Raw genomic sequence first — 27430 nt, 5'->3', positions numbered from 1 at the left:
ACAGATTGAAAGGGAAAGAGCAACTGGGTGCTATGGAAGAGCAGCTTCGAACGGACTTGGCTCTTATTCGTAGCGAGTTGGAGGAAGATCGCAAGGGCTCTTCGTCAGTTAAAGGTTCGTGTTCTCTTCATTATCTTACCTTCGTCTTCTTCCTTAGTCTTCTTGGTGTTCTGTCTGAGTCCCACCCTATCTCCAGCGGGTGACGCCGAAGAGTTTATATGGCTTCGGAAGGAGAGGGTCCGGCTTGCCTCTCATATCAAGGGGTTAGTGGAGAAGATCAAGAGTGAAGCCACCAGGTGGAATGCTAGGGCCGAAGAGCATAACAAGCTGCGAGCTGGGTTAAGGGCCAGGAAATCCCAGTTTATTGATATGCAGAATAGTCTTCGTGAGGCTACTGAACATGCCTCTAGCTTGGCGACTAGGGTAGAGAAGTTAGAGAGGGAGCTACATCAAGCTCGTTCTTCTCATGGTCCTGAGGTTACTAATTATATACAGCAGCTCGTTCGAGAGAGACACGATGCTAGGGCCGAAGCCCATGCTCTTAGCAATGTTTTGACTGCTTATCGTGCTGACGTTGCCTGTATGGTCGAGTCTGAGAGGAATCTCGAGATGAACATGTATAGGCTTAATAAAGGGATAGAGAAAATGAATGATTAAGTTAACCACTTTCGTCACCAGGACTCTATGAAGCAGGTAGAGTTAGATGAGGTCAATATGCTCTCTCAAATCTTCAGTTGGATTATAAGAAAATATCCGATGAGTTTGATTTTCTCGCTGAAGGCCGCGACGCTATTGTTTATGATTAAGAGGCAGCTTCGGCTAGAGTCGGAGGTATATGTTTATTTTTTGGTGTGTAAATTCGTATCTTTAATTCCTTATACGTTGCGTTTATTCCTTGTGTCGAGCTCGAGGGACAGCTTCTTGCTACAAATGCAAAGCTTAAAGAGGCTCAATCTTCCCTAGTGCAGCAGGAGAGCCAGACATCGTATTACAAAGGTTTAGCTGGTTCTCGTGACGAAGCGGCGACGGAGGCAGCTAAGGAAGTGGCTCGGTTGACTGCTTTATTATCCTAATCTGAGCTTCGGGATACTGTTATCTGTCACAAGGCTCGCTGTCAGTTGGCCGAGGAGGTCAACAAGGTCTTGACACGGGTCGAGCAAGGCCTCTTAAGGGATCATAATATTTTCAAGAACTATCCCCGTCGCTCCATGCCCGAACCTATGACTTTCTCCTCTGGTCCTTCTTCGGGTGGGAGCGTTCCTTCGTCTCAGAAGAAGAATCCCACTGATCATGCTGAGTCATTTAGGGGAAAATAGGTTTCTTTATTTGGGAAGTTGATCTTTGTTGATTATTTGGCTTCGGGCCATTTTTTGGATATAATATTGTTTTCTTGTGTTTTGCCCGATCTTGTAATCAACTTTCATGAAATAGATCAATGCTTTTTGGTATATTTACAATTTTCTTCCTACCTGCAACATTTGGTTAGTTAATATATTAGATGCTTAATAAGATTTCAAATGATAAAAGTGTTTGGTTGCGATGCCAAAGGTGTGCACCTTCGTGATCATCCTGGGACCTATACCCCGCTGGCTAATCCTGGGCCAGAAGATTCTCAGCAGTGGGGGTCGAGGCAGCGTTCCCGGATATGTGGTGAGTTATTGAAATATTTACAAACACCCATTCTGCTGAACCGCTACCTTAGAGTTGGTTGGGTATCTCTTTCTGTTGGATGTCTCCCCCATGGTTTTACACTTATAAACACTTATAGGGGGTCCTGAGAGATTGTAAGTGAATACTTTCCCCAATGGATAGGTTTTTCAAAAAGTTGGATCGTTTTGATTGATAGATTGAGGGCTGCTACTCCTCGTCTAGAGATAAAAATATGTCGAGCGAGTACGCTGCTTTCTTCTTCTGGTACTCTTCACGAAGGTGCAGGGATGCGCTGCATTATGGGTAGTATGGTTTGAGATATTTAACATTCCAAGGGTGTCTGAGGATTTCTCCTTTGAGGTTACGCAGGTAGTATTCCCCATTTCCTGCGATGTCGTGTATAACAAATGGTCATCCCCATGTTGGTGCTAGTTTACCCCACTTCTTCTCTCGCTGGTATTGGGGTATAGTTCTCAGCACATACTGCCCTTCAACAAAATTTTTAAGCTTAACCTTTTTATTGTACTCCCTTGCTAACTTTTGCTGGTAGTTTTCCATCCTTTGTAACGCTGCTTCCCTTCTTTCCTCCAAGTCATCTAACCTTTCCAACATCATGTCCGTGGTGAGGTTCTTTTCCCATGCCTCGGTCTTTGTTGTTGGAATAAGGATTTCCGTTGGTATGACCGCTTCGGCCCCGTAGGTAAGGAGGAACGGAGATTCACCGGTGGCAGACCGACGCGTGGTTCGGTATGCCCATAAGACGTTCCGTAGTTGTTCACACAAGCGTTTTTTGTGTTCTTCCAATTGCTTCTTGAGGATGAGGGCGATAGTTTTATTTGTGGCTTCGGCCTGTCCGTTGCTCTGGGGATAGATTAGTGTTGATTTGTTCTTCCTGATTTTGAAAGTATCGAAAAGCATGTCTATGTTTTTTCCTTGTAATTTCTTGCCATTGTCGGATACGATTTCCGCTGGGATACCGAACCCGCAAATGATATTTTGGAAGATGAAAGTGAATACTTCTGAGTCACGGATTCTAGATAGAGCCTTGGACTCCACCCACTTGCTGAAGTAGTCAGTGGCTATGATTAAGAATCGTCTTTTCCCTGACCCTTCGATCAGTGGTCCGACAATGTCTATTCCCTATTTGGAGAAGGGCCAGGGGCTATCTACATAATTTAACTTTGTTGCGGGAGCATGGATCCTTCTGGAAAACCGTTGACATTCTTCACATCTTCTGGCCATCCTAGCTGCATCTCTTATCATATGTGGCCAATAATACCCCTGCATTTTTGCCTTGTCCGATAACGATCTCATTCCGCTATGATTCCCTGCATCGCCATAATGTATTTCTTTTAGAATGAGGTGCCCCTCTTGTCTTGACACGCATCGTAGTAATGGCCCGAGGAAAGATTTTTTATATAAGATCCCGTCACGGAGGTCGTATCTCCCTGCCTTGGCTTGTATCTTCCTGGCTAGTTTCAGGTCTGCAAGTAGAGTACCTTCCTGAAGGTAAAGATGAATCTCAGATCTCCAATCTTTTTCCTTGGTAAAATACTCATCCTCATTTGCTTTCGTTACGATGTCATCTTCCATGAAATCGTCGGCAATATCCTCCCCTACATCATCCTCAGCAATATCCTCCCCAACGTTGTCCTTGAGGTGTGTGGCGAGGGATTGTTGAGGGATGATGGAAGGTTCGTAAACCCTGGATACTTTGATAGCTTTCATGCTCTCATCTTTTAACATAGATGAAATGTATGCCAAGGCATCGGCATGCCTGAGTTCCTTTCTGCATAGGTTCCAAAATTTGATGTTCGGTATCTGGGATGCCAGTGTCTGGACTAACGCCATATGCTTTGAAAGGGTTTCGTCGTAGACATTGTATTCTAGCCCTATTTGCCATATGACCAGCTGTGAGTCACTTGTCAAGCGTACCTCGGTTAAGCCCATTTCTATTATTAAACGAAGAGCGTGTACCACAACCTCGTATTCGACGATGTTGTTGGAATGCCCCTTGAACTCTAGTCTCAGCGCATGGACGATCCTTTCTCCGGTGGGGGTGGTGATTACCATGCCTATGCCAGCACCTTCCCGATTTCTGGACCCGTCTACGAATACTTCCCATTGCCTTTGGTTTGTAGGTTCCAGAATGTCGACAGGGTCTTTTCCATCTTCAGTTTCTGGCACGCCTTGGACTTCCTCGTCATTGTCCAAAGGTAAGTCCGCTAGGAAATCTGCCAAAACTTGAGATTTCTGGGAATATTGAATCTCATGGATTATGTTGAATTGGTCGAGATGTGTGTTCCATTTTGCTATCCTCCCAACTTTACCAGTGCTTTTGAGAATAGCCTCTAACGGTGCTTTGCAGGGGACACGAACATAATGAGTCAAGAAATAGGTTCTCAACTTCTGAGTTGCCCATACTAGTGCCAACTGCTCGATCTTCGTGTAATTCCATTCCGCCGGGTTAAGTGTCTTGCTGACATAGTAAATTGGCTGCTCAATGTTCGTATTGGTTTTAAACAGCACTGCGCTGACCGCATCATCGGTTGCAGCTATATAAAGAGCCAATACTTCGTCAGGATCCGACTTCTAGAGAATGGGGATTGTTGCCAAGTACTCCTTAATTTGTTGGAAAGCTATCTCACATTCAGGGGTCCACTCGAATTTGCATCCCTTCTTGAGGATGTTGAAAAAGGGTTTGCATCTATATGATGATCTTGAGATAAACCTCCCTAGCGCTGCTAGGGATCCATTGAGTTTTTGGACTTCTTTCAAGTTCTCCGGGGATGACATTTCTACGATGGCTTGGATTTTGGCAGGATCGACCTCGATGCCCCTTTTAGTTACTAGGTATCCAAGGAATTTCCCTGAAGTAACACCAAACGTACACTTCTCCGGGTTTACTTTCATGTTGTGCTTCCTCATAGCCTCAAAGATATCTCTCAAATCCTAGTGCTGATCCGCGCAGCTTACTTTTGATCAGCATATCATCTACATAGACCTCCAGCGTATTCCCTATCCACGGTTTGAAGATAGCGTCGACCATCCTCTGATATGTTTCCCCCGCATTTCTCAGTCCGAAGGGCATTCTTGTGTAACAATAGATGCCGTGAGGGGTGTAGAATGCTGTGTGTTGTTGGTTTTCTTTCGCCAGGAAAACCTGGTTGTATTCTGAGTAACCGTCCATGAAGGACAGTTCTTCGTATCCTTCCACAGCTTCGACCAGTTGGTCGATGCTAGGGAGTGGATAACTGTCCTTAGGGCAGGCCTTGTTGAGGTTGGTGAAGTCGATGCAAATTCTCACCCCTCTGTTTTTCTTTGGCACGATGACCACGTTCGAATTCCACGTGGGGTATTTCACCTCCTTGATGAATCCTGCTTTTAGCAACTTGCTGAGTTCCTTCTCAATGGGATGATGATACTCCGGAATCTTGCGTACCTTCTATCTGAAAGGAGCTGTGCCTGGTTTTATACGGAGCTCATGTTGAATTATCTTCGGATCTATTCCCGACATGTCTCTTAATTTCCACGCGAAGACATCCGCGTACTATATGAGTAGTTTGGTTAGGGATAGCTCTCTTTCCTTGCTCATTAAAGTTCCCATCTTGATCATTTTCGGATCTTTCTTTGTCCCTATGTTGATTTCCTTAGCGGGTTCCAAAGATGTAAATGTAGGGCTTTGGTTCCCCTAGGAGAGGGACGTTCTTTAATTACTATTTGGTAGGCTCCTCTGTCGTCTTGGCCGCTGAGGTACTTGCCTCAGCGCATTGGACGTCGCCCCCCTTCGTCAGGATTTTTTCTGCGATTCCTTTGAGGTACAAATCAATGGCTTTTTCTTTGGCAGCTTCCTTGTTCCAGCTTCTGCGGGATTTCCGTTGCTCATCTAGCTCGTTATTGAGTTGGTTTTGCATAGCTTGGCATTCCCGAGCTGTGACCTGGTCACCCTTGATCTCCATTATCCCTTCGGGTGATAGGAATCGAATACACTGGTGATAAGTTGATGCTATCCCCTTGAGCTTGTCTACCACGCTGAAACGGGTGTCTATCTTCATCGGTCCTGCATTTATTTATAGAACAATGTCCCCCAATGGTTTCGTAGGAGCCCCGTTGAATCCATAAATGGTTTGGTACGAAGATATCAGTTGCTCGTCGTTTAGGTCCATTCATTTGAACGTATCATAGAACAAGACGTTGACTGAACTTCCTCCGTCAATGAGGATCTTCTTGATGTTGCACCCTGCTATGGCAGTATGAGGATCAAAGGATCATTGTGATCCTCCATGTCTTCCTCCACATCATCTGCCTCGAAAGTGATCGGTGCATCCATCCATTGCTCGTGATCGTCTATCTCTACCCCATCGATCTTGTACATCTCGTAGTAGTCTTCGAATTGCTTTCTCAGCCTTTTTCAAATCTGCGCTGTTAACGATAGTCTTGCGGCTTCCGAACACGAAATGGTGTTTAGTGTTCGATTGCATTCAGGCAGTTGAACTTGTTTGCTTCGTTTCGACCTGTCATCTTCTTCTTCCTTCCTTATGTATTGCTTCAGTTCTCCGTTGTCGATAAGCTTTTGGACCATTATCTTCAAGTTCTTGTACATCTCGGGTGGTTTCCCATTAAAACAGTGGTAGTCGCATTATTCCTTCGATTTTTCGGATCTTGGGGGTTGCTTTCCTTTTGACCATGGCCATTCCAAGTTTTCTCGACCCTTAATTTCTTTTAATATTCGAGCGTAACTTGTGTTTAGCTTCGTGTAGACTTGATCTTCGAATCTTCGATCATCGTTTCGAGGAACTTCTATTCTTCCTCTCCTATCTTCGTATGGGCGTTCGATTGAACTTCTTTTCGATCCGCTGGCCTGCTCCGTGGAGTTAGTTCGATGAGATCTTTGAGCATGATCCCTCGGATTTTCTCGTTGGATTTCTTTCAACCTGGCGTGTTTTTCGATGATTACTCGAAGATCCCCTTCCGTCGTGGGTACGCTCCCATGAATCTCGACAAACAACGGGCTCATCCTGTCTAAACCCCACTTGTAGAAGTTAATGCTGACCACTGGGTCCACATTTCCTATATCCTGGCATATCTTATGCCATCTATCCGTGTATTCCCTGGTCGTCTCCTTGTATGTGATGGCTAATGAGAATAATTTGTCCATCCCAGCGTGGATAGCCTTGTTATACATGTAAGTTCTTAAAAACTTTTCAGTGAGTTTCTTATACGATCCGATGGAGTTGGGAGGTAGGTTATCAAACCAGGACAGAGCCAATCCCTTCAAGCTTGAAGGAAAATATCTACAGAGGACCACGTCGTCCTGATCCCATCGGGCCAACATACGGTTGTAATACCGAAGATGGGTCGCGGGATCGCTGGATCCATTGTAGAATTCAAATGCTGGGATCAGACATTTCTTGGGGATTTCATCTTTGGCTAAGCTTGGGACTAGAGGAGTAGTATTAGATTCTCTTATGACTTCCTCTAATCTTCCACCTCCTTGCCTGGCCTTCAGCTGCTTGATCTCTGCCATCATTTCAGCGCGAAGATCTTCCATCGCACGGTGATGGCCGGCTATTTCGCGGATTGCCCTGGTCTTCGATCATTACTATCGAGGTAATCCGAGTCTTCGGGAACATATTCTTGGTCTGACGATCGGTTTCTCCTGATGTGTCCTCGGTTCAAGGGCTCGGGATTGGCTTCGTTTGTTACGACCATTCTCCGATCGTGATTTGGCTCTGGTGCTTTTGAATTAGCTTCATCATGTTGGTTCGCCATCTTATCTTTGAGCTTCTGGTTTTCTCTAGCCAGTAATGCCACTGCTTCTGCGTAGGTTCTCTGATTCTTCTTTAGTTCTTCGAGCTCTGCCATCAATTGGGAGGAATGATTCGATCCTTGGTTTGGTGTCCCGACCTGTCCCTTCCCTCCAATCGCCATGGTTCGACCTTCGTCGATTGTATGGATTTGGGGGGAAGGGGGATCAGTAGCCCTCATCGATGGCTCTCCTTGTGTTACGATGGGTTGATTCATCGTTAGCAATGGATGAGTGGTTGGAATGGTCTGGTTTTGATCATTTGTCTGCGGCATTCCGAAGGCTTCCAGGTGCATTGTTGATTCTGCGAACCCTTCACGTTGTTCATGGACGCGTGATCCCGTTGCTAGATTGGTCTTATCAGCCTGTGTCGCAAGGTCTTTGACTGCTGCCAATGCTATCGTGCAGGCGTTCATTGGTGAGCTGATCTCAGCTGTGTCCACCTTCTGGGTCGCTGTCTTTGCCTTCTCACCCTTCTGCTTACTGCGGGTCACAACTGGTGTGGTCCTCAGCGTTTCTTTTGATGGGGCCTTTCTTTTTCCTACCTCTTTGACTTTTTCCATGTCAGATTCCTGCAAAAGACGATAAGCATTCGAGGGAAAAGGGGACCGCAACGGTTTTGTTAACATAGTTAAACTTAAGTGCGGGCGATCACGACACCGAAGGTACGAAAAAGATATTCCAGCTATTACTCCCCTCTTCAGAGGTATTGGATTTTCTTGATTCCTTCGATCCATCTTGAAGCTCTAAGAATAACACTAAGGAGTTTTAAATGTGTTCTAACATCCTAATACGACAGATCTGCGGTTTTAAACGATAATGGTTGGAAGATCTGTTTGTTTTAAACAGCAATGGTATCATATCTGCGGTTTCAACACTCAAAGTCGACAGATTCGGTATTTTAAAGGACAGATGGCAGATCTGTTGCCTTAAAACAGAGAAGAAAAATCCTAGAAAACAAATTTGTTGTTTTTACAAGTCCGTAAACGAAGTTTGTAGAAGAATCAGCGTAAAACTCTTATGGAAAAATTAGTGTAAAATTCTTGTAGAAGAATCAGCGAAAAACTCCTATAGAATTGCTAAGGCCTTTAAAGGCGTCCATAACGAAGTTAGAATAAACCGTCTGAGATACTATTTCACGAGGAATAGTATCAAAGGCTCAAAAATCACAGGAAAGATAAATCTTTTACCGGGACAGAGTCCCTGTTTCTAGCGCCAGATTGTGAACACATAAATCACGAAGGCATCCACGTGTCCACAAACAATGTTTTCATTCATAAATGAAAGATGTTATACATAATATGACGGTTATAAATAGCATAAACACGATGACTCATCGACTCAGAGTCTTCGGACTCGTCATTGTCTAGTCGAGATTAAGTTAGATCAATCATATCACAGGGTTACGAAGCATGACCGATCCAGATATAAGTAATAAAATGTAAATACGATGCTGAAATGTAAATAACACAGAGATTTACGTGGTTCAGCACTAAGGCCTATATCCACGGGGTGTTGAGATTCACTATGCGTTGAAGGGTTACATATGAAGTCGAATGACTTTAAGTAAAATACGATAATGGAGGCAATGGAAATCATACTTACTCTTCCTATTTATCTCTCCTAGTTCTCTCTTCACTCTTACAGATTGGTCGCCCCCTTCTCTCTCAGAGGAGGAGGGTATTTATAGGGAAAATATGCGGGGTCTCTTGTCAGAGACCGTTGAAATCTTATCTTCTTGTTCTCTGTGCCAATCTCGCTGGTGTCTTCGTTCCGAACCGATGCCCCCAGCGACTGTTGTTGATACTGCTGGATCGATGCCTTCCCTTCCTTAGATATCTTGACGTGTACCCTATGGTTAGGGAATTTAATGTGGGCGGTTGGGTCGTCTGCGTGCGACAGTCAGCTGTCTGCAGGTCCCATCACACCCATGTCAGTATGTTTAACCCCTACCGTCGATCTTTGAGTTATCCTTGAGATTGGGTAAAGTAACGTTTAGGGCATCTTTCCCTACTTCTCGGTGGTTCGTAGTTTCAGTGCCCCTTGGTATAGTGGTCCGCATGCCTTCCACGTGTAGATCTTTGGACACATGTCGAGAGATGGATTATGTGCATACATACATAAAGTGAACAAGGAAGTAAACCACAAGTGAACAAGGACCTAGAACCAAGTGGACCTCTTCCAAATTCATTAATTCTTGTCTTTATTTTATAAAAAAAAAGAGACAAAGCCAATACAAAAATAATGAGGTTATTTTGACGTTGGACGAAGAGGTTATATGTCCAAAGCAGTCAGAGTGTAAAAAAATGCACAAGTGATCCGCGGATTCTGTGTATGTTTATACTCCGATAAAGTGATGTTTTTCGACCTCCAAAAATCGAAAAGTCGTTGCTATTATACGCACCGATTCTAGACACTACTTGATATAGCAAAAAAAATAATAGTCTCTAACAATCGGCGGGAAAGAGGGGATGAATTTTCCAATTCTAACTCGATGAGAGAGACACTTTTTCGACACATTTTTGACTTCTAAATCAAGGAAACTTGGTCCCAACAGAACTCTAATACTTTTTTTCGTGGGCTTATGTAACAAGACCCTCTAAACTCATAAAAAGGGTATAAACACCTTACAACATAAGAAGAACAAAGAACTATGGCTTGGAGTTGCGAATTGAACATCACGATCTCTATGGTTTGTATACTTGCTTTCTCATAAGAAGAACAGTATGAACTAAACTTACTTATTGGTTAGAGATGTTTGAAGTCTGAAAAAATGTTTATTAATTGAAGTATTCATTCTCAAATGTTCAAGATCTCTTTGATATTGTTTATGTTCTACCGTTAATAACGCTATGTATGATTGAGTGCTTGATTATCTAAATCACGAATTGAGTAAGCACGTATTCCTATCTATAGCTAAACTAAGGTTTGAGATTCGTTATCCTCGAAAAATCTTTGTTATAAGTAGCATAACATAGTTGGTAATTATGAGATGTTGTCATGAAATAAAGCCTAACCTAGGTTATAATCTGTGCGGCTCTTGTGCCGGATTGCTTAAAATAACCTAAACTCACAAAGATTATTGCTTTTATTAGGTTAAACTTGAGTGGCTCTTGCGCCAAGTTATTTAGTGAAAAGGATTCAAGACGTGGAAATTGTATCTCTGATGATACAAGAACTCTTTCCAGAGTAAGCCTACAATAGGATACTTTTGGTTTATCGATTTTGATAGATAATGAATAAGTATGATTTGGTAGATAATATGTCGGAAGAAGGAAGATGGACCTTCTAACTAGTAATCTTTACATTTGATAATTCGTATTAATTTACTTGGTATAATACAACTTAGTTATAATCACAAGCAAGATCTTTTTGTTTACATATGTAATCGAAGACAATCACTTGCCTCTTTGGCGGAATGAACTTGTTCTGCTACGTTACTCTAATCTTTATTTGTGAAGTAAATACTTGAAATAATTTTGCTTAGCTGACAACCGACCAAATTTTAGAGCCACTTTCGGGAAAGCGTAACAGATTCTTATTTTGATACAATTTATGAGAATTATTTGTCAGGTACTTACTTTATGACTTCCAAATCAAAACCAAAACTTGTTGTATATCCACATACTGGAAATATTACAAGATAAACCGAAAGACATACAAGAATAAGTAATGGGTGCTGAGGAAAACCGTACACTTATATCATGTTTGGATGTCACTCTAGAAGTTGCTTTTTGACTTCTAAAAGCTGAAAAGTCAGAAGTTAGTTTGGGTACACAATTTCAGAATGACTTCTAGAAGCAAAAAAGTTAACTTGTTTTTTGAAACAAATGCATTTTGCTTCTGACTTCTGCTTTTGGAGATGTAGAAGCGCTTTGCTCCTGGTATCCAAACAGGCTATTAAAGGCTTAGATTCTCACACACTAGATATGCAACAATGGTATATTCAAACAACATTAACCTTCGAGATCAAGCAAGGGTTAATCCGAGAGTTTCCAAAGTTTCATGAAATGGCTAATGATGATCCAAATAAGCATCTAATGGAATTCCATAACTTAGTCATGGCCATTGGTAGACACATTTTTGTGTCTGAATTGCCCTCAATGTCTCTATTGATAGTACTCGTTTTCGTCCTTATTATGGTGTTTTATGTGTTTGTAGGTATTTTTTTGGAAATAAATAATTTTGGAAAAATCGGCTCGAAAAATTATGCGGAGCATCCCGGAGGACATTTGTTATTCGGACTCTCTGTTTTGGATAAGGGGCACCTCAATTTATAAGGGGCACCTGAGTTGGACACCTGCTAGTTACACTCCACAAACGGTTAGGGGGTAGTCATCTTCAAGAATTCAAATTTCTGAATTTTGGCGGGAAATACTTAAACAGTTCTGGAAGAATTTCAATTGAGAAAATTAAGGGGTTATGGGTCGATTCAATGGATTAAATTTGGTAGAGAGATGTGATATAGGTTAAGAAACACAGTATGAGTGACAGGATCGATTAACTTTGGATGGAATTCTCGGTGTGATTCACAAGCCCAAAACAGAGTACGTGGACTGTAACACGAGCAAAAATATGTTTCTGCTGTGCATGGAGAAGTTCTGCTAGCGTTAGACGAATTCTGAGGCGTGTATAAGCTGAATTGGAGCGTGCTACAATGAATTTTACGTGTGAAATTCCAAAAATGGTAAGAAAATATTCTCTTCACTGCCCGAGTAATGAAGGATTATTTGGAGTTATAGCGATGGATTTCAGCGTGTTTTTGAGTATAAATATGCTCCTTGGGTCTACTAGAAAGGTTGGCAAGTGAGAGGGGATATAATAGAGCAACACAGAGTTCAAGGGAATCGATAGAAAAACTCCCAGAGAAGAAAGTTTCTGCTGCTGCTGGAAGGGAAGAACGTGAAGAACACACTGACCAAGACAGTCGTTTATCAACAGTGACAACGACTGTCGAATGTGGGTCGTAGTATTCTAATAATACTGCACTTTAGGGATATCGTTCTTTGTAACGGTGTTTGCAACAGTTATAAACGTTGCAAACACCCGATTTTATCATTTTTCTCGATTTCATCCTTGTAAATATCTTTTGAGCAATGAATATCAATTTTGAGCAAGTTTACACAATGATGAGCTAAACCCATCCTCTGGGGCAACGGAGGAAACTATTCGGCCAATGAAAAGGGGTAATTTCTATTTTAATTATTTATGCAATTTATTATATTTAATTATTTGCCTTGAACAAAGAGTTTTTCCAAGGATTTTTATTAAATAGTTGTCATTTTAATTGATGGTATATGCTTGACTTAGAGTTTTTGATATTCCATGCTTTTAACTTACGTTTATTCTTTTATAAAATCCATTTTTGCAATAATTAAAACTATTTAAAAGGAAAAATTTGCATAATAATATTAGAAATATCATTTTAAATTGGTAGAAAAAGTGGAATCCTTAGCCCCAGTTTCTCCAAAAATATTCCAATCACTTTGCTATTTTGTTTCACTTATAAAATTTATTTAAATGTAAAAAAAAAAATTATCTCCTTCACAAGTTCGAAAAGAACCCCAGTTCTTACCACTATTCATAACAACTTTTGAAAATACATCAGCCATGCTACCAAAGGATACTGATGCGGATGGAGTTATGTTACCGGATTTTACATTATCCTTGGAAGATACCACTTAGGAATTCTTATACTATTTACCTTTTGGAATTGTCATATCCTGAAATGGTTTGAAGATACTATTCTTAGATTGCTATTTTCCTACATCAAAAGAGAACCAGATTGGGAAAGAATTTGTAGGATTAAACATATGACAGGATAAACATTGTATGAATGATGAAAACGTTACAAGATATTGGTGGACATATCTCTGGATCATAAATTCAGTGACTTATTGATAATCCAGTTCTTTTATAAAGGTTTCCAAGAAAGTGACAAGAATCTCGACACTGCAGGTGGTTATGCATTAGTGAACAAGATAGCCATGCAGGTCAAGGAGTAAATTGAGAACATGGTAGTAAACTCTCAATAAATTTCAAACTATGGTTCAGAATCACTCCTCAGGAGAGTTAATGGAGTTGGTGAAACCACTGAAGAACGTAAACAAAGAGGCAACCTAACAACAATGATGCAAAAAATTGGCATCATTATCTCTTTCAACTTAGACACTCATGTTGGAAAAATTTAGAACCAAAACCGCCAGATCCCGGGGATTTTTCAACGACCAAACTTTTAACAATATTATAGTCTCCTCAACAGTAAAGGGAACTGTGAGAGCACTCCTCGGTCGAACTCGCAAGTGTTGCTATCTCAACCTTATTTGTCAAGTTTAGTTGCCAAACCTATAAGTCTTGATTTCTAGTCTACTTATAGTTATGTCTCGGATTAGGATAGAATGTGTAGTTGAACTTTAGACTTCACGGCGTTCATCGATTGAAGACGAAGAACTACTAAGGGGAGCTTGTAGAAATTCATCAACAAAAGGTATGTGGAGACTTGAACTCATCTATCACTCAGAAGTCTATTCTATTCTATCTTCTATTGAGAAAAAAGTCGTATAGTTATATAAATTTTACATTATACACATTTGATATTTCGAGTTGAGTTTAACTCGCTTATACCTTTCTCGAAATATGTGCTGAAAAGATTTTTGCTTTAACCACGTTCATCATTATTCTTGACGGAAGTCAAAAGATGATCATGTGAAAATCACCTGGTAACATCTTACATGATTTGTGTGAGACAGTCATTTGATGTAGGATCAGAATGTTTCGTATTGATCATTCGATCACTTGAAAATTTATTATAAGCTAATAGTTTGTGTGAGACACCTATTGTCGTCTCCTAAGAATGTTTCAATGAATGAAATGGGAGTTAAGAGCTAGAACCCATGTCTGGATACATTACGATTTGTATACTTAGTCTACGAACTGTTTTGACGGAATTCAGGACCGGAAGTTTGCATACCCTTTGGCAAACTGTAATTGTTGAAGTACGGGAACCAAGTTTGCGTACCCGTTCGCAAAGGTTTCAAATGAGTTAGTTGCGGAGCTAAAGTTTGCATACCCGTTTGCAAACTGTCGGCTTGTGACCAATGTCCGGAACTTAAGTTTGCGTACCCGTTTCCAAACCTAAGTATGATTTTATACTCATGAACAAATGTATTTATAAATTAAGGAATGCAATATTTTCAAACCGTGGCTAAAATGTTCATGAATTGATTCTTTTGAATCAATCCGATTTTGCTTCAATTGTGTCTTGTATACTTCTATGAGAATATAAACAATTAAACAACTCCATGAGTAACACAATTAGATTCATTTGATTATCAATTGATCTACAAGTGTTAAGATGAACAAGGTTAAGAGAAAAGTTTTCATATGGCTAACTTCGGTTAACTGTTATTGAGCCAACTCAATAAACACGTTTAGGTACGGTTACCCATATCTAAATGAAGGTATATTTCATTTGTGTGTAACAAGATAAATACCATCTAACGGTGGAAAGATATTATCTTGAATCCTGAATCAGGTTTCATCTAATGGTGAATATTGATTGTTTTATTCCAAAGTTATCAAACCCTGATTTGAAGACTATATAAGGGAGAACTCTAGCAACTGGGAAACCTTAATCCCCACACCTCCTGTGTGATACTAGTTGCGACTAAAGTCGATTCTCCTTTAACCTAGGATTTTCCTAAAACCATTATAGGTTAATGACTTAAAGACTTCATTGGGATTCTGAATCCAGACCCAACTATTTTATTTGTAGTTGCGTGCTCTGATCTTACTTTGTTCTATCGTATTGAGTACTATATTCTCTAAGATTTGCTCGAGATTTATCTCTGATAGGTAAGATATAAAAAGTAATCACAAAGCTCTTCGTATCATTCTTTGTGATCCCACAATAACTTGTTTTACTACCATATAGTTAAGTTATTGTGAGGTGATTGATATTTCTAGGTTGTTCTTCGGGAATATAAGACCGGATTATCAATTGTTTCATGTTCACCTTGATTTATCAAAAGACGGAACAAAACTTCGTTTGTGGGAGACAGATTTATCTATTCAAATAGACTTTTCTGTGTGAGACAGATTTGTTTATCAAGTCTTCGACTTTGGGTCGTAACAACTCTTAGTTTTGGGTGAGATCATCTAAGGGAATCAAGTGTGTAGAGTCCTGTTTGGATTCAGAGGCGTAAGGAACGCGACTGCACCTTAGTCAATGTGAGATTGGTTGGGTTTCAACTACATTCCAGTCTGAAGTTAACTTGTAGTAGGATAGAGTCTGTAGCGTCTTAATACAGTGTGGTGTTCAAATCAGGACTTGGTCCCGGGGTTTTTCTGCATTTTCGGTTTCCTCGTTAACAAAACTTCTGGTGTCTGTGTTATTTCTTTTCCGCATTATATTTTTTATATAATTGAAATATCACAGGTTATGCGTAGTTCAATCAATTGGTAAATCCAACATTTGGTTGTTGATTGAAATTGATTGATACTTGAACATTGGCCTTTGGTACCGTTCAAGTTGTTTCTCATAATAATTAGGCTCGCAGGTTTCTATCTGTTTGATTTTCGGATTACATTGAGAAACAGAGATATAACTCTTGGATATATTTTCCTTGATTGAGTCTGACTGTTTAGTTGATTCTCTTGGAATTATATTGGAGTTAGCCCATACAGATTGCTTATACGAAATATTGGGTGTGGTTGTTAGACCTCGCCTTTTCAATTGGTATCAGAGTAGGCAAACACGTTTAAGACCTCATAAGTATGTGTTTGCATCAATCTGACTCTATGGAAAATTGTGTTATCTCAAACAACGCATCATCAGTTCAGAAACGTGATGACTTGGTTCAAAGCTTTGTTTCTCCTGAGAAATCTCTCACATCTTCTCCACTGTCTGAAACTGTGTATAACTGGGAAACACGCTTAGATGAACAGTTGGATGATCTTTCAGATGAAAGTGATTCAGACGGTGGATACGATGTTGATGAGGAAGTCTTGCAATACATCAAGCTTTTTGACCATCTCATAAATAAAAAGAAGTCAACATCTTGCTTGGCTGAGTTTCTGACCCCTCTCTGTCTAGAAAACAAGAAAATGAGAAAAATCTTTAAAGGTTACGATTGTGGATATAATCTCTTACAGTCCCTACTTAAATATCGTGAAGAAGATGTGCGTTCAAAGAATTCTGAATGTGAAAATCTTCGTCGAAATCTCTACTTGTTGAAAGAAGAACTTGCTGAATCTGAAGCTAGATTTAACTCTCAACAATGTTGTTTTAAAGACAGAGAAAACATTTTTCTCTCACGAGAGAAAAAATTGGAGGTTGAACTTTCTGCTGCTCAGAACAAAAGAACTTGCACTAATGGCAAAAATGGAAAATTACCTTCTATGGCAGAAGCTTCAATAAATAAAGGAAGTCAACCTTCTACTCGTATGAGAAAGATTAATAACATTCCCTTCAAATGTTATTATTGCATGCGGAAACAAAGGTCTTCTTGAGAAGAGATGTCGTTTTCTCTTGCAGAATAAAAAACTTCATAACATTCTTATCTGGATATCTAAGGAAGTAATCAAACCGGTTTCTCATATTACTGATCTTAAACGTCCGACTCTCAGACAAGAAAAGTGCTGTGATGAGCCAAGTCTTGCCTGTAATGATAACACAAAGGCTTTCTACAATTGTAAAAAAAAATTGTGGTATACGGACAAATGACTGCCTCGTTGATCCAATAAGGAAAACTCTTCAAACCTCTCTTCCGTGACTAAAGGAAGTGTTAGATCAAAAGTGTCAATCGTTCCTGAATATATTCATATCAATAATCGTGTTTCAGAACTGAAGACCAGTATCAATAGACTCAAGCGCAACATTAAGAAGGAAAGGAAGGAAGCAACTTCAGGTATCTCTTGTCCTCCTCTTGTTAATTATCTTGAGACTATCTCTATTGACTTTCCTGACGATATGCAAGAAATAAAAAGGGGAAATGCCAATACCCTTGATGAGCTATATGTTCGTCAAATTACAACTTGACTGCTTACAAATGAGCATCCTCCTTGAGAACGTGTGAGGATGCTCATAATTCTCAAGAAGCTATTCTTCTTGATAAAATGGTCTTTGTTGATCTGTTTTTTTGTTTAAAAATAAAATAATCATCTTATTGTTGAGCTCTGCTCCGGTTATCCATTTTACGATGTAATATAAATGATCATTAATTGTTGAAATTTTCTCTTTGTTGTTCGTTTTGAAAATCTTCATTATGTTTTTCCTCAATGACAGTTGATTTGTTGACTATCAACAATTACCTTGTGCTCTATTTCTGAGCTAAGATATTATGTCATATCTTTAGAATTTGTTTTTGATGTTATCAAAACATACTTCTAAAAATAAGCTCCATTGGTTTCTTGGTGTTGAACCTGGTTCATAACCACGAACAAGCGTGCACCCGACCCTTACCGAACGTAAACGAGTAACCCCAGGGTTTCCCTATGAAAATCTCGTATATATATATCATGGATTCCTCCTTCTGATATATATACTCGTTCTGTAACATCAAAAAATCTTGTAATTTTATGGTGTGCACAATGCATGGATGCAAAAAGGAAGACAAAGTTGAAGAAGGCAAAGTCATTGAGTTTCACGAGAACCCTGTTTTCATTACCTGCTTTCATGTTGTCGACCATGAAAACGATCTTCCAGTTCAGATGTCATCTCAATTGATTAGAAATCTTCTTCGAGATTTTGAGTTTGTTCGTGGTCAACTTGATATTGCAACAAAGAATCTTGAGTTTCTGAAGATTGAATTGAAAAAAGCAACTGATGAACTTGTTTTTTTCGATCCCTGGTTGCTAGTTATGTTTAAAGTTTTTTTTTTTAATTTAGTTTTTATTTTGTCTAGGAAACTTCTTACAAGGATTTATTCTTGTGTTTTAAGAAGGATAACTAGGGTTTGGAATAGCATATATTGTGATTACACATAGCTATTACCAACGATTTTATCTTGCAATGTTTTTAGATTTACTTTTTCAAATTCTAAGTTATTTAGAAGATGATTTTTGCAGTATTAATCTTTATTGGTTTTATATATTGCAAAAACTATTATGGGATATGTGTGTTTACGTCTGTGAACTATGATTGTCCCATATATATCAAAGATTAAGTCTATGGTATCATTATGAAAATATTGATGAAAAATAGAATGAATTTTTGAATATTCCGCAGTATTGATTTTTCTCTAATCCACTTCTATGTGAAAGTACTGTACGGCTCCGTAAGCTTTCTTATGTTGAGCATTTCCAATTAAATTAATCATTAACGTTCATTTGTGGTTAATTTAATTGAGTTTACTGGATACAAATTCATGTCTCATGTGATTTTTTAATGTCCAAAGAAATCCTTCTTTTCTTGTAAAAGTAAGGTCGCTCTTGTTTTTCTTTCGGGAATGACATTTTATGGGGGAGAGTTCTTAATAGAACTTGTGCTTAATTGCCAAATCTTTGTGGGGAGTGCGGCTGTGGAATATTGTAGGAGTTATCTTGTATCTTTATAAACTCCTTGATGAATACACTAAGTTTTGACTATGTGAAATCATCGAAACAAAATTGATATGTTATCATTTAGTCATAAAGTATCTCTTTGATAATTTCATTATGATCCCGCTAGTTTTCGTACCTTTGCTAATTTATATTGACAAAAAGGGGGAGAATTATTTTGTAGTTCACACTACATATACATATGGTTTACGGATCATTATGTAAGGGGGAGTGGTTTTCATTGTGACATGAAGTATTGACTAAGGGAGAGTGATACATATCACCGTCGTATTATTGTCAAAGTTGAGATACAATTGAACTTTGATGTTGTATAATAATACTATGACACTGTATAAAAATAATTGAGAACATTTGTTTTCTTATTATTATGGCTACGGATCTTCAACAACTATGATGCTGAGTTGAACACGTTCAGAATCACTGGAGTACTTGGAGTGACGAAGAATTCAAGGAATGTTGAAGAACCAAGGAAATCAAGCATTTGGATGAGAAGCTACAAAGTTTATTTATTTTTTAATCCATATGTATTGATAGTTTTGTTACTAAAATTGTCAAAATGAGAGATTGTTAGAGCACTGCTCGGTCGAACTCGCAAGCGTTGCTATCTCAAGCTTGTTTTTCAAAACTATAAGTCTTGATTTCTAGTCTACTTATAGCTATGTCTCGGATTAGGATAGAATGTGTAGCTGAGCTTTAGAATTCACGGCGTTCATCGATTGAAGACGAAGAACTACTAAGGGGAGCTTGTGGAACTTCATCAACAAAAGGTATGTGGAGAATTGAACTCATCTATCACTCAGAAGTCTATTTTATTCTATCTCCGATTGAGACAAAAGTCGTATAGCTATACAGACTTTACATTATGCACATTTGATATTTCGAGTTGAGTTTAACTCGCTTATATCTTTCTCGAAATATGTACTGGAATGCTTTTTGCTTTAACCACGTTCATCATTATTCTTGAATAAAATCAAAAGATGATCATGTGAAAATCACCTGGTAACATCTTACATGATTCGTGTGAGACATTCATTTGATGTAGGCTCGGAATGTTTCGTGTTGATCATTCGATCACTTGAAAATTGCTTATAAGCTAATAGTTTGTGTGAGACAGCTATTGTCGTCTTCTAAGAATGTTTCAATGATTGAAATGGGAGTTAATATCTAGAACCATGTCTGGATACATTACAGTTTGTGTACTTAGTGTACGAACTATTTTGAAGGAATTCAGGACCGGAAGTTTGCATACCCGTTCGAAAACTTATTCAATTGTTTAAGTCAAGGTACTTAAGTTTGCATACCCGTTCGCAAACTGATTTAACTTTTGAAGTCCGGGAACCAAGTTTGCGTACCCGTTCACAAAGGGTTTCAACTAAGTTCGGTTCGGAGCTAAAGTTTGCGTACCCGTTTGCAACTGTCGGCTTGTGACCAATGTCCGGAACTTAAGTTCGTGTACCCGTTTGCAAACTTCAGTGGTTCAAGTTCTTAAATCGTTTAAGTATGATTTCATACTCATGAAAAAATACATTTATAAATTAAGGAATGCAATCTTTGCAAACCGTGACTAAAATGTTCATGAACTGATTCTTTTGAGTCAATCTGATTTTGCTTCAATTGTGTCTTGTATACTTCTATGAGAATATATACATTTGAACAACTCTATGAGTAACACAATTAGATTCATTCGATTATCAAATGATCTAGAAGTGTTAAGATGAACAAGGTTAAAAGAAAAGTGTTCATATGGCTAACTTCGGTTAACTGTTATTGAGCCAACTAAATATACACGTTTAGGTACGGTTACCCATATCTAAATAAAGGTATATTTCATTTGTGTGTAACATGCTAAAGACCATCTAACGGTACAAATGTAGTAGCTTGAATCTTGAATCAGGTTTTATCTAACGGTGAATATTGATTGCTTTGTTCCAAAGTTATCATACCCTGATTTGAAGACTATATAAGGGAGAACTCTAGCAACTGGGAAACATAATCCCCACACCTTCTGTGTGATACTAGTTGCGACTAGAGTCGATTCTCCTTTAATCTAGGTTTTTCCGAAAACCATTATAGGTTAACGACTTAAAGATTTCATTGGGATTCTGAAGCCAGACCCAACTATTTTCTCTGTAGTTGCGTTTTCTGATCTTACTTTGTTCTATCTTATAGAGTATTATCTTCTCTAAGATTTGCTCGAGATTTATCTCCGATAGGTAAGATATAAAAAGTAATCAAAAAGTTCTTTGTCACATTCTTTGTGATTCCACAATAACTTGTTCTACTACCATATAGTTAAGTTATTATGAGGTGATTGATATTTCTAGGCTGTTCTTCGGAAATATAAGACCGGATTATGGTGATGGTTCATGTTCACCTTAATTTATCAAAAGACGGAACAAAACTTTGTAGGTATTTCTGTGGGAGACAGATTTATCTATTCAAATAGACTTTTTAGTGTGCGACAGATTTTTTTATCAAGTCTTCGACTTTGGGTCGTATCAACTCTTAGTTGTGGGTGAGATCATCTAAGGGAATCAAGTGCGTGGAGTCCTGCTGGGATTCAGAGGCGTAAGGAACGTGACTGTACCTTAATCAGTGTGAGATTGGTTAGGGATCAACTACATTCCAGTCTGAAGTTAACTTGTAGTAGGCTAGAGTCTATAGCGGCTTAATACCGTGTGATGTTCAAATCTGGACTAGGTCCCGGAGTTTTTCTGCGTTTGCGGTTTCCTCGTTAACAAAACTTCTGGTATCAGTGTTATTTCTTTTCTGCATTATATTTTCTATATAATTGAATTATCACAGGTTGTGCGTCGTTCAATCAATTGGTAAATCCAACCTTTGGTTTTTGATTGAAATTGATTGACACTTGAACATTGGTCTTTGGTACCATTCAAGTTGTTTCTCATAATAATCAGGCTCGCGGATTTCTATCTGTTTGACTTGTTGGTTACATTGAGAAACAAAGATATAACTCTTGGATATATTTTCCTTGATTGAGTCTGACTGTGAAAAGACGAGGGTACCCAAATATACCTCAATCTAAAACTTTTCCACCTATAATTCCTTTCTCCGAAAGTGATTGTTTATGGACTGAGTCGAGATAATACAACTAATTGGTTCACACTTTGTGTGATCGTCTGTGGATACGAGATCGAGACAATACGACAACAAAATAACTTGCGTGATTGACTATGGATACAAGATCGAGACAATACAACAACAAAGTATGATTACTTGATAATAGGTTCGGACTTAACCAAACACAATAGGATTGCTATCAAGTAATTAGGAATTAACTTTTGTGTATTTTACTTCTAATTAGAATAAAAACAATTATAATTACGGAAATAAAAAAGTAAAAGACACAAGAAGATTTTGTTAACGAGGAAATCGCAAATGCAGAAAAACCCCGGGACCTTGTCCAGAATTAAATACTCTCAGGATTAAGCCGCTATACAAAATCTAAACCAACTTCGTATAGTTGAGACCAAGTAACTAAACCTATTGTTCACCTAGTTCCGTCTGTATCCCTGCGCCTCCAACTTGAAAAAATTCACGCACTTGGAACAATTCCTTTGGTTCGTATTCCAAACAGTAAATAAACAACAAATTTTTTCGGTAATAACTCTTTTCAAACAACGTGATATGAGTTTGACAAAAGGCTCTTCTGTTTATCCCAATAAACTCCTTTGTCGGGTTCTTAGATCAATATTTTCAACAACTACCAAAGTAATTGTTAAGACTATGCAATCAATACTATAGATCACAAAGAAATGTATTGATGCCGATCTACTCAACTAATCAATCAAATCTATCAAAAGATAAACCGATTATAGTTGGATCCCCAGCCGATAAAGTTTTGTGCACACCAAAGATTATGAACTCAAATAAGAAATCTTCTTTGTCTTCAAATATTCTTATATCTTCAATAAACACCTGCACACAATCAACTTGAATCTCTTGTGATCAATCACACACAAAATGGAGTCTGTTAACGATGGATATCAAAAGACGTCTTTAGATCTACAAACAGTTTAAAGATCCCCACCGATACTTCGATCTAGTTTGAGTGAATCTTATATCAGAAGAGAAGATTCTTAAGCATAAACAAACTAGGTGCAATAAAAGTTCAACAACCGTTAGTCAATCGAATCAATCAAAAACTAATAATAAACAATAATTATCTAGTTTCCCACCAATGACACTCGTAGAGCTTCCCAATCCCAAAGAAGTCTTTAAAACGAGCGGTCGTAAGAGATTTCGCCTAATTAGGGTACTTTCCTCTCCGAATAGACGGCTCCACCAGTAACAACACAACAAGCTAGTTTTGCTGGCTCTGAGGATTAGTTTTCTCGAAATGCAAACTTCAATATTTATAGACCAAGGAATTTCGTACACCAAGGAAGTTTGGACACCAAGGAATTTCCAAAACAGAATATTCTCAAAGATATGCAATAAACCCAAAATCGGTTTTCATAATTCTTGGAAATGCTCTGTCCAAATATTGACCGAAATCTCATTAGAAAATCTCCAATTAGTAAGTGCACATTACCAATTTATTTTCTAAAGATATGCATTTAATTGCTGGAAATTAAAAGCATATAAAACTAAAAATCTTAATTAAAAGATTCTCAATTTATTTCGATCCGGGATTCTCCTTTAGTTATTAAGGAATATCTTTGAAGAATAATAGATAAGAATTACCGCACGTGTTCAAAGTACGTCGACATCTTTACTTTGTAAATCTTTTTTTATATTTACAATCTTGGAACCGATTTGCCACACTTCCAAACGAGTTTAGAATTGGTTCATCTGATTTCCAAGAACTTTGTGATTGATCAAAAACATTCAATCACCATTCATGGGTTTAACGGTTCTACCAAACACAAGTTCGGTTCTACCTCCAAGTGGCTACTAGGATCGGTCACACTAGTTTCCATAAAATGGTTAACTAAGTACCAGGATCGGTTACCACTTATTTATGGTACTTACTTGTGATCGGTTGCACAAGTTATAGGATCGGTTACACCAATTACTAAAACTTGTTAACCTACTACAAGGATCGATTACACATCTTGTGATTAGTCCCACCAAGTTCTAGGATCGGTTATCCAATGACTAGGAATGGTCACACCAATTACAAATATTGATCATACCATCTCAGGTGATTACTTAAGATTGGTTTCACTAATAAAAGTCATATCGATACATAAGTCAGGCATTGTGAGTTACCAGGATACATAAACAAGTTATGAGCGGTGATACTAAACACACATATTGGTAATCCAAAGATTTGCAATGAATAACAATACCAATAAGCCTAGCGATTTCCCTTTCGATTCACAAAACAAGTTTATGAATGTACTTCCTTTAAATGAATGTAAAACATTGTTTCCTAGGACGAAATCTTCACCCATACCCATACATAATCACAATAGCATTCATACGATTATGTCTATGTATTATATATGAAGTTCAAAAGATAGGAGTTATACTTCGTATTGTAATTCCTTAATACTACGTCTAACTAGAGTATAATCATTCACAGCTTCGCAGTTATGTTTTCAATATAGCACGACTTTAAAGAAATGTTAGGAATGAAACAGTTCAAATCAAAATATTACTAACCTCAAGAGGAAGGATGATGTCGTCGTTGTAGCTCTTTACTTCTTCACATTCTTCAAGTCTTCAAGTAATACTTGTATGTCTCATATCCTAATAAATTTCTAGCTAACCTATACGAAGTTGACTCTAGTAAATAATCAAGCGACTCTTTAAATGAGTTTTGGTTCACTAAAATATGATAACCAAACTTGACATACCAATGCTTGGTAGGTTCAACCGAGCAATGCTCTAACAGACTGTCTAGTTGATTCTCTTGGAATTATATTGGAGTTAGTTCATACAGATTTCATACATTTGTTGGATAAATCAGTGACTAGTAGCATGTTCCTTGGGACAAGATAAGAAGCAATTGAGGAGAAATGAGAAGTCAAAGAAAACAACCATTTAATCCTAAGATGAGATATTATAGTTTATTTTGGTCATGTGGACTTGGTCCAAGTGCTTTAGGGTTCTTTTTAAAAAAGATTCTGCCAGTTTGATCCAAAAAATATTATTTGGTCCTAAGGTGAACGTTATTCACGCGGGAATAACGTCATCATCTTTTAAATATTGTCTGGAATACCCTTTCTTTTTAAAATTAGAGATTTTTTTTTAAATCTCTTAAATTATAAATCAAAAATTTAACAAATTTTATATATTCAAAAAGCTCTCAGCAAGATCTATCCAACGAGTACCATTGTTATTATATTCGAGGCTTTTACTTTTTATGTTATTGTTTAGCTAGAAATCAACTACAAAGTGAACTATTTCGTAGTGATAAAACTGATAAAGGTGAAAATGATAGAGAAAGAGGCAGAGTTTCTTATTGATCAACAACTGGGTTACATGGATACAATAACATATATATACTTGTAAGGGAAACCCTAGGTATAACTAGTTGGGCCGCACATCCATGGGCCGTAGGCCCTACAACACTCCCTCTTGTGCGGTCCAATAGAACTCTGTATGCAGTGCTTCACATAGATTCGAATATAGTTCTTCTCCTTGATGACTTGTGCCGAAATCAATTGCCTCATTTAAACTTGTTGATGGTGGATTTTCAATAAAGGGCAAAACTGTAAAATCATGAGGCATGTTTTTGTCACGGCTTTCAGGCATGCAACGATTCATATTTTACGAAGCCATGATGAATATGTTTTCGAAAATCCCCACTAGATGATCGATTCGATCCCTAGCCTTTCATCATGACCTCTATGCAGAATAACATAATTGGGCGGTTCTCCGTAGATTGAAAGCTTAACGCCTTCAGGACGTCGATGACACTCACTGTTCTCTGACTGCAGGAGAAAGACCCACCTTCACATAAAAGAACGATTAGGCGGTTCTCCGAAGATTGAGAGCATTAACGCCTTCAGGATGTCGGTGACACTCACTGTTCCCTGACTATGTGGAGAGACCGTGTATATATTCAGGCGGTTCTCCGTAGATTGAGAACAATAACGCCTTCAGGTCGTAAACAACACCCGTGACACCCTGACTATGCACCATTCAGAATGGAAGTGACGCTTTAACTGGCTAACATCTTTTCTGCAATAGATTAATTTTGCCGTGACATTCACCACCGAATTCCCAGAGTGATCTATTATTGCTCATATTCCATGGTCGAATCCACGACCTGATCCCATGGAATGCCAATAACAGTTGCTCCTATTCCATGGTCGAATCCACGGCCTGATCCCATGGAATGGCAATAAACAATTGTATCATCTCATTATTCCGATTTCATGATCGAATCCACAGCTGATCTCATGGAATGGTAATATTTAATTACTCTGATTCTATGGTCGAATCCACGATCCCTTCGAATGGTAATATTCGACTCTATTATTCCGAATGGTAATATTTAATTCATGGTCGAATCCACGGCTGATCCTATGGATTGATAATAAACAACTACTCATTTTTATTACTCAGTTTCATGAATCATTCTCCACTGAATTTCATAAATTAGTAATAAATACTCAACAATCGGGCATCTGAATCATCACTGAGTAAGCCCTGCAAAAATGGTGCAAGTGTACTCGACAATGATGCATGACTGAGCACCCGGATGCACAAACGAGCATCAAAAATATGGATAGATGAAGAATCCTAAGCAAAACAGGAGAAAACAACAAATAATAATAAAATAATAAGCGGCGCCCAGGGGCTGGGCCGACCGGCCATGCCCTAGCCATGGACGGTCCCACACCTCTTCCATTATTTTGCCCTATTTTGTTATTTTCATGAACTTATGAAAAACACCTTCAATTTAGCAACTTTCCTTTGCTTGAGCAAAACTCATGGATTCTCCGTAACTTCACGGGTTCATGAAAAAAATATTATAAAATAGGAAAAGGTACGCGGGCCGGGAAACCTAGTCGGCCGTCCATGCCCAAGCCGTGGCCGGTCCCACACCTCACAATTCCTAGATTTTTATAACTATTATTCCATAAACTCATGAAACTCCTCCATTTCAACGAAAACTCATGGATTCTCCATAACTTCACGGGTTCATGAAAAATAATATTATAAAATAGGGAAAGGTATGCGGGACCGGGCAACATAGCTGGCCGGCCATGCCCTAACCATGCCCGGTCCCACACCTTGCAATCCCTAGTCTTTTATAATTATTATTTTCCTAAATTCATGAAACTCCTCGGTTTGAGCAAAAATCATGATTTCGTCGTAATTTCTCAAATTTTGTTCGAATCATGAAAAACCAAAATCCAACATGGCCACACGACCGGCTAGCCTCTCACGACAATTTGAAATGTTAAAATACTCTTATTTTAATATTTACAAATA

General features: G+C 38.6%; 2 protein-coding genes across 2 annotated transcripts; both read right to left on the bottom strand.

Annotated features, from left to right (window-relative positions):
- Positions 1 to 2790: 2790 nt before the first annotated feature.
- Positions 2791 to 5609, bottom strand: LOC113356041. Its single transcript, XM_026599047.1, has 2 exons — positions 5412 to 5609; positions 2791 to 4242 (listed from the first exon to the last, which is right to left on the bottom strand). Exons 1-2 carry the CDS (start codon positions 5607 to 5609, stop codon positions 2791 to 2793), a joined length of 1650 nt encoding a protein of 549 aa, XP_026454832.1.
- Positions 5610 to 6289: 680 nt separating this feature from the next.
- Positions 6290 to 7201, bottom strand: LOC113356033. The gene has a single exon (XM_026599036.1). It carries the CDS (start codon positions 7199 to 7201, stop codon positions 6290 to 6292), a length of 912 nt encoding a protein of 303 aa, XP_026454821.1.
- Between the last annotated feature and the right edge of the window lie 20229 nt (positions 7202 to 27430).

Source organism: Papaver somniferum, chromosome 1 (assembly GCF_003573695.1).
Source record: "Papaver somniferum cultivar HN1 chromosome 1, ASM357369v1, whole genome shotgun sequence".
NCBI classification, from domain to species: domain Eukaryota; kingdom Viridiplantae; phylum Streptophyta; class Magnoliopsida; order Ranunculales; family Papaveraceae; genus Papaver; species Papaver somniferum.
The sequence above is the reverse complement of the archived record's forward strand: the minus strand, read 5'-3'. Positions and strand labels throughout refer to the sequence as shown.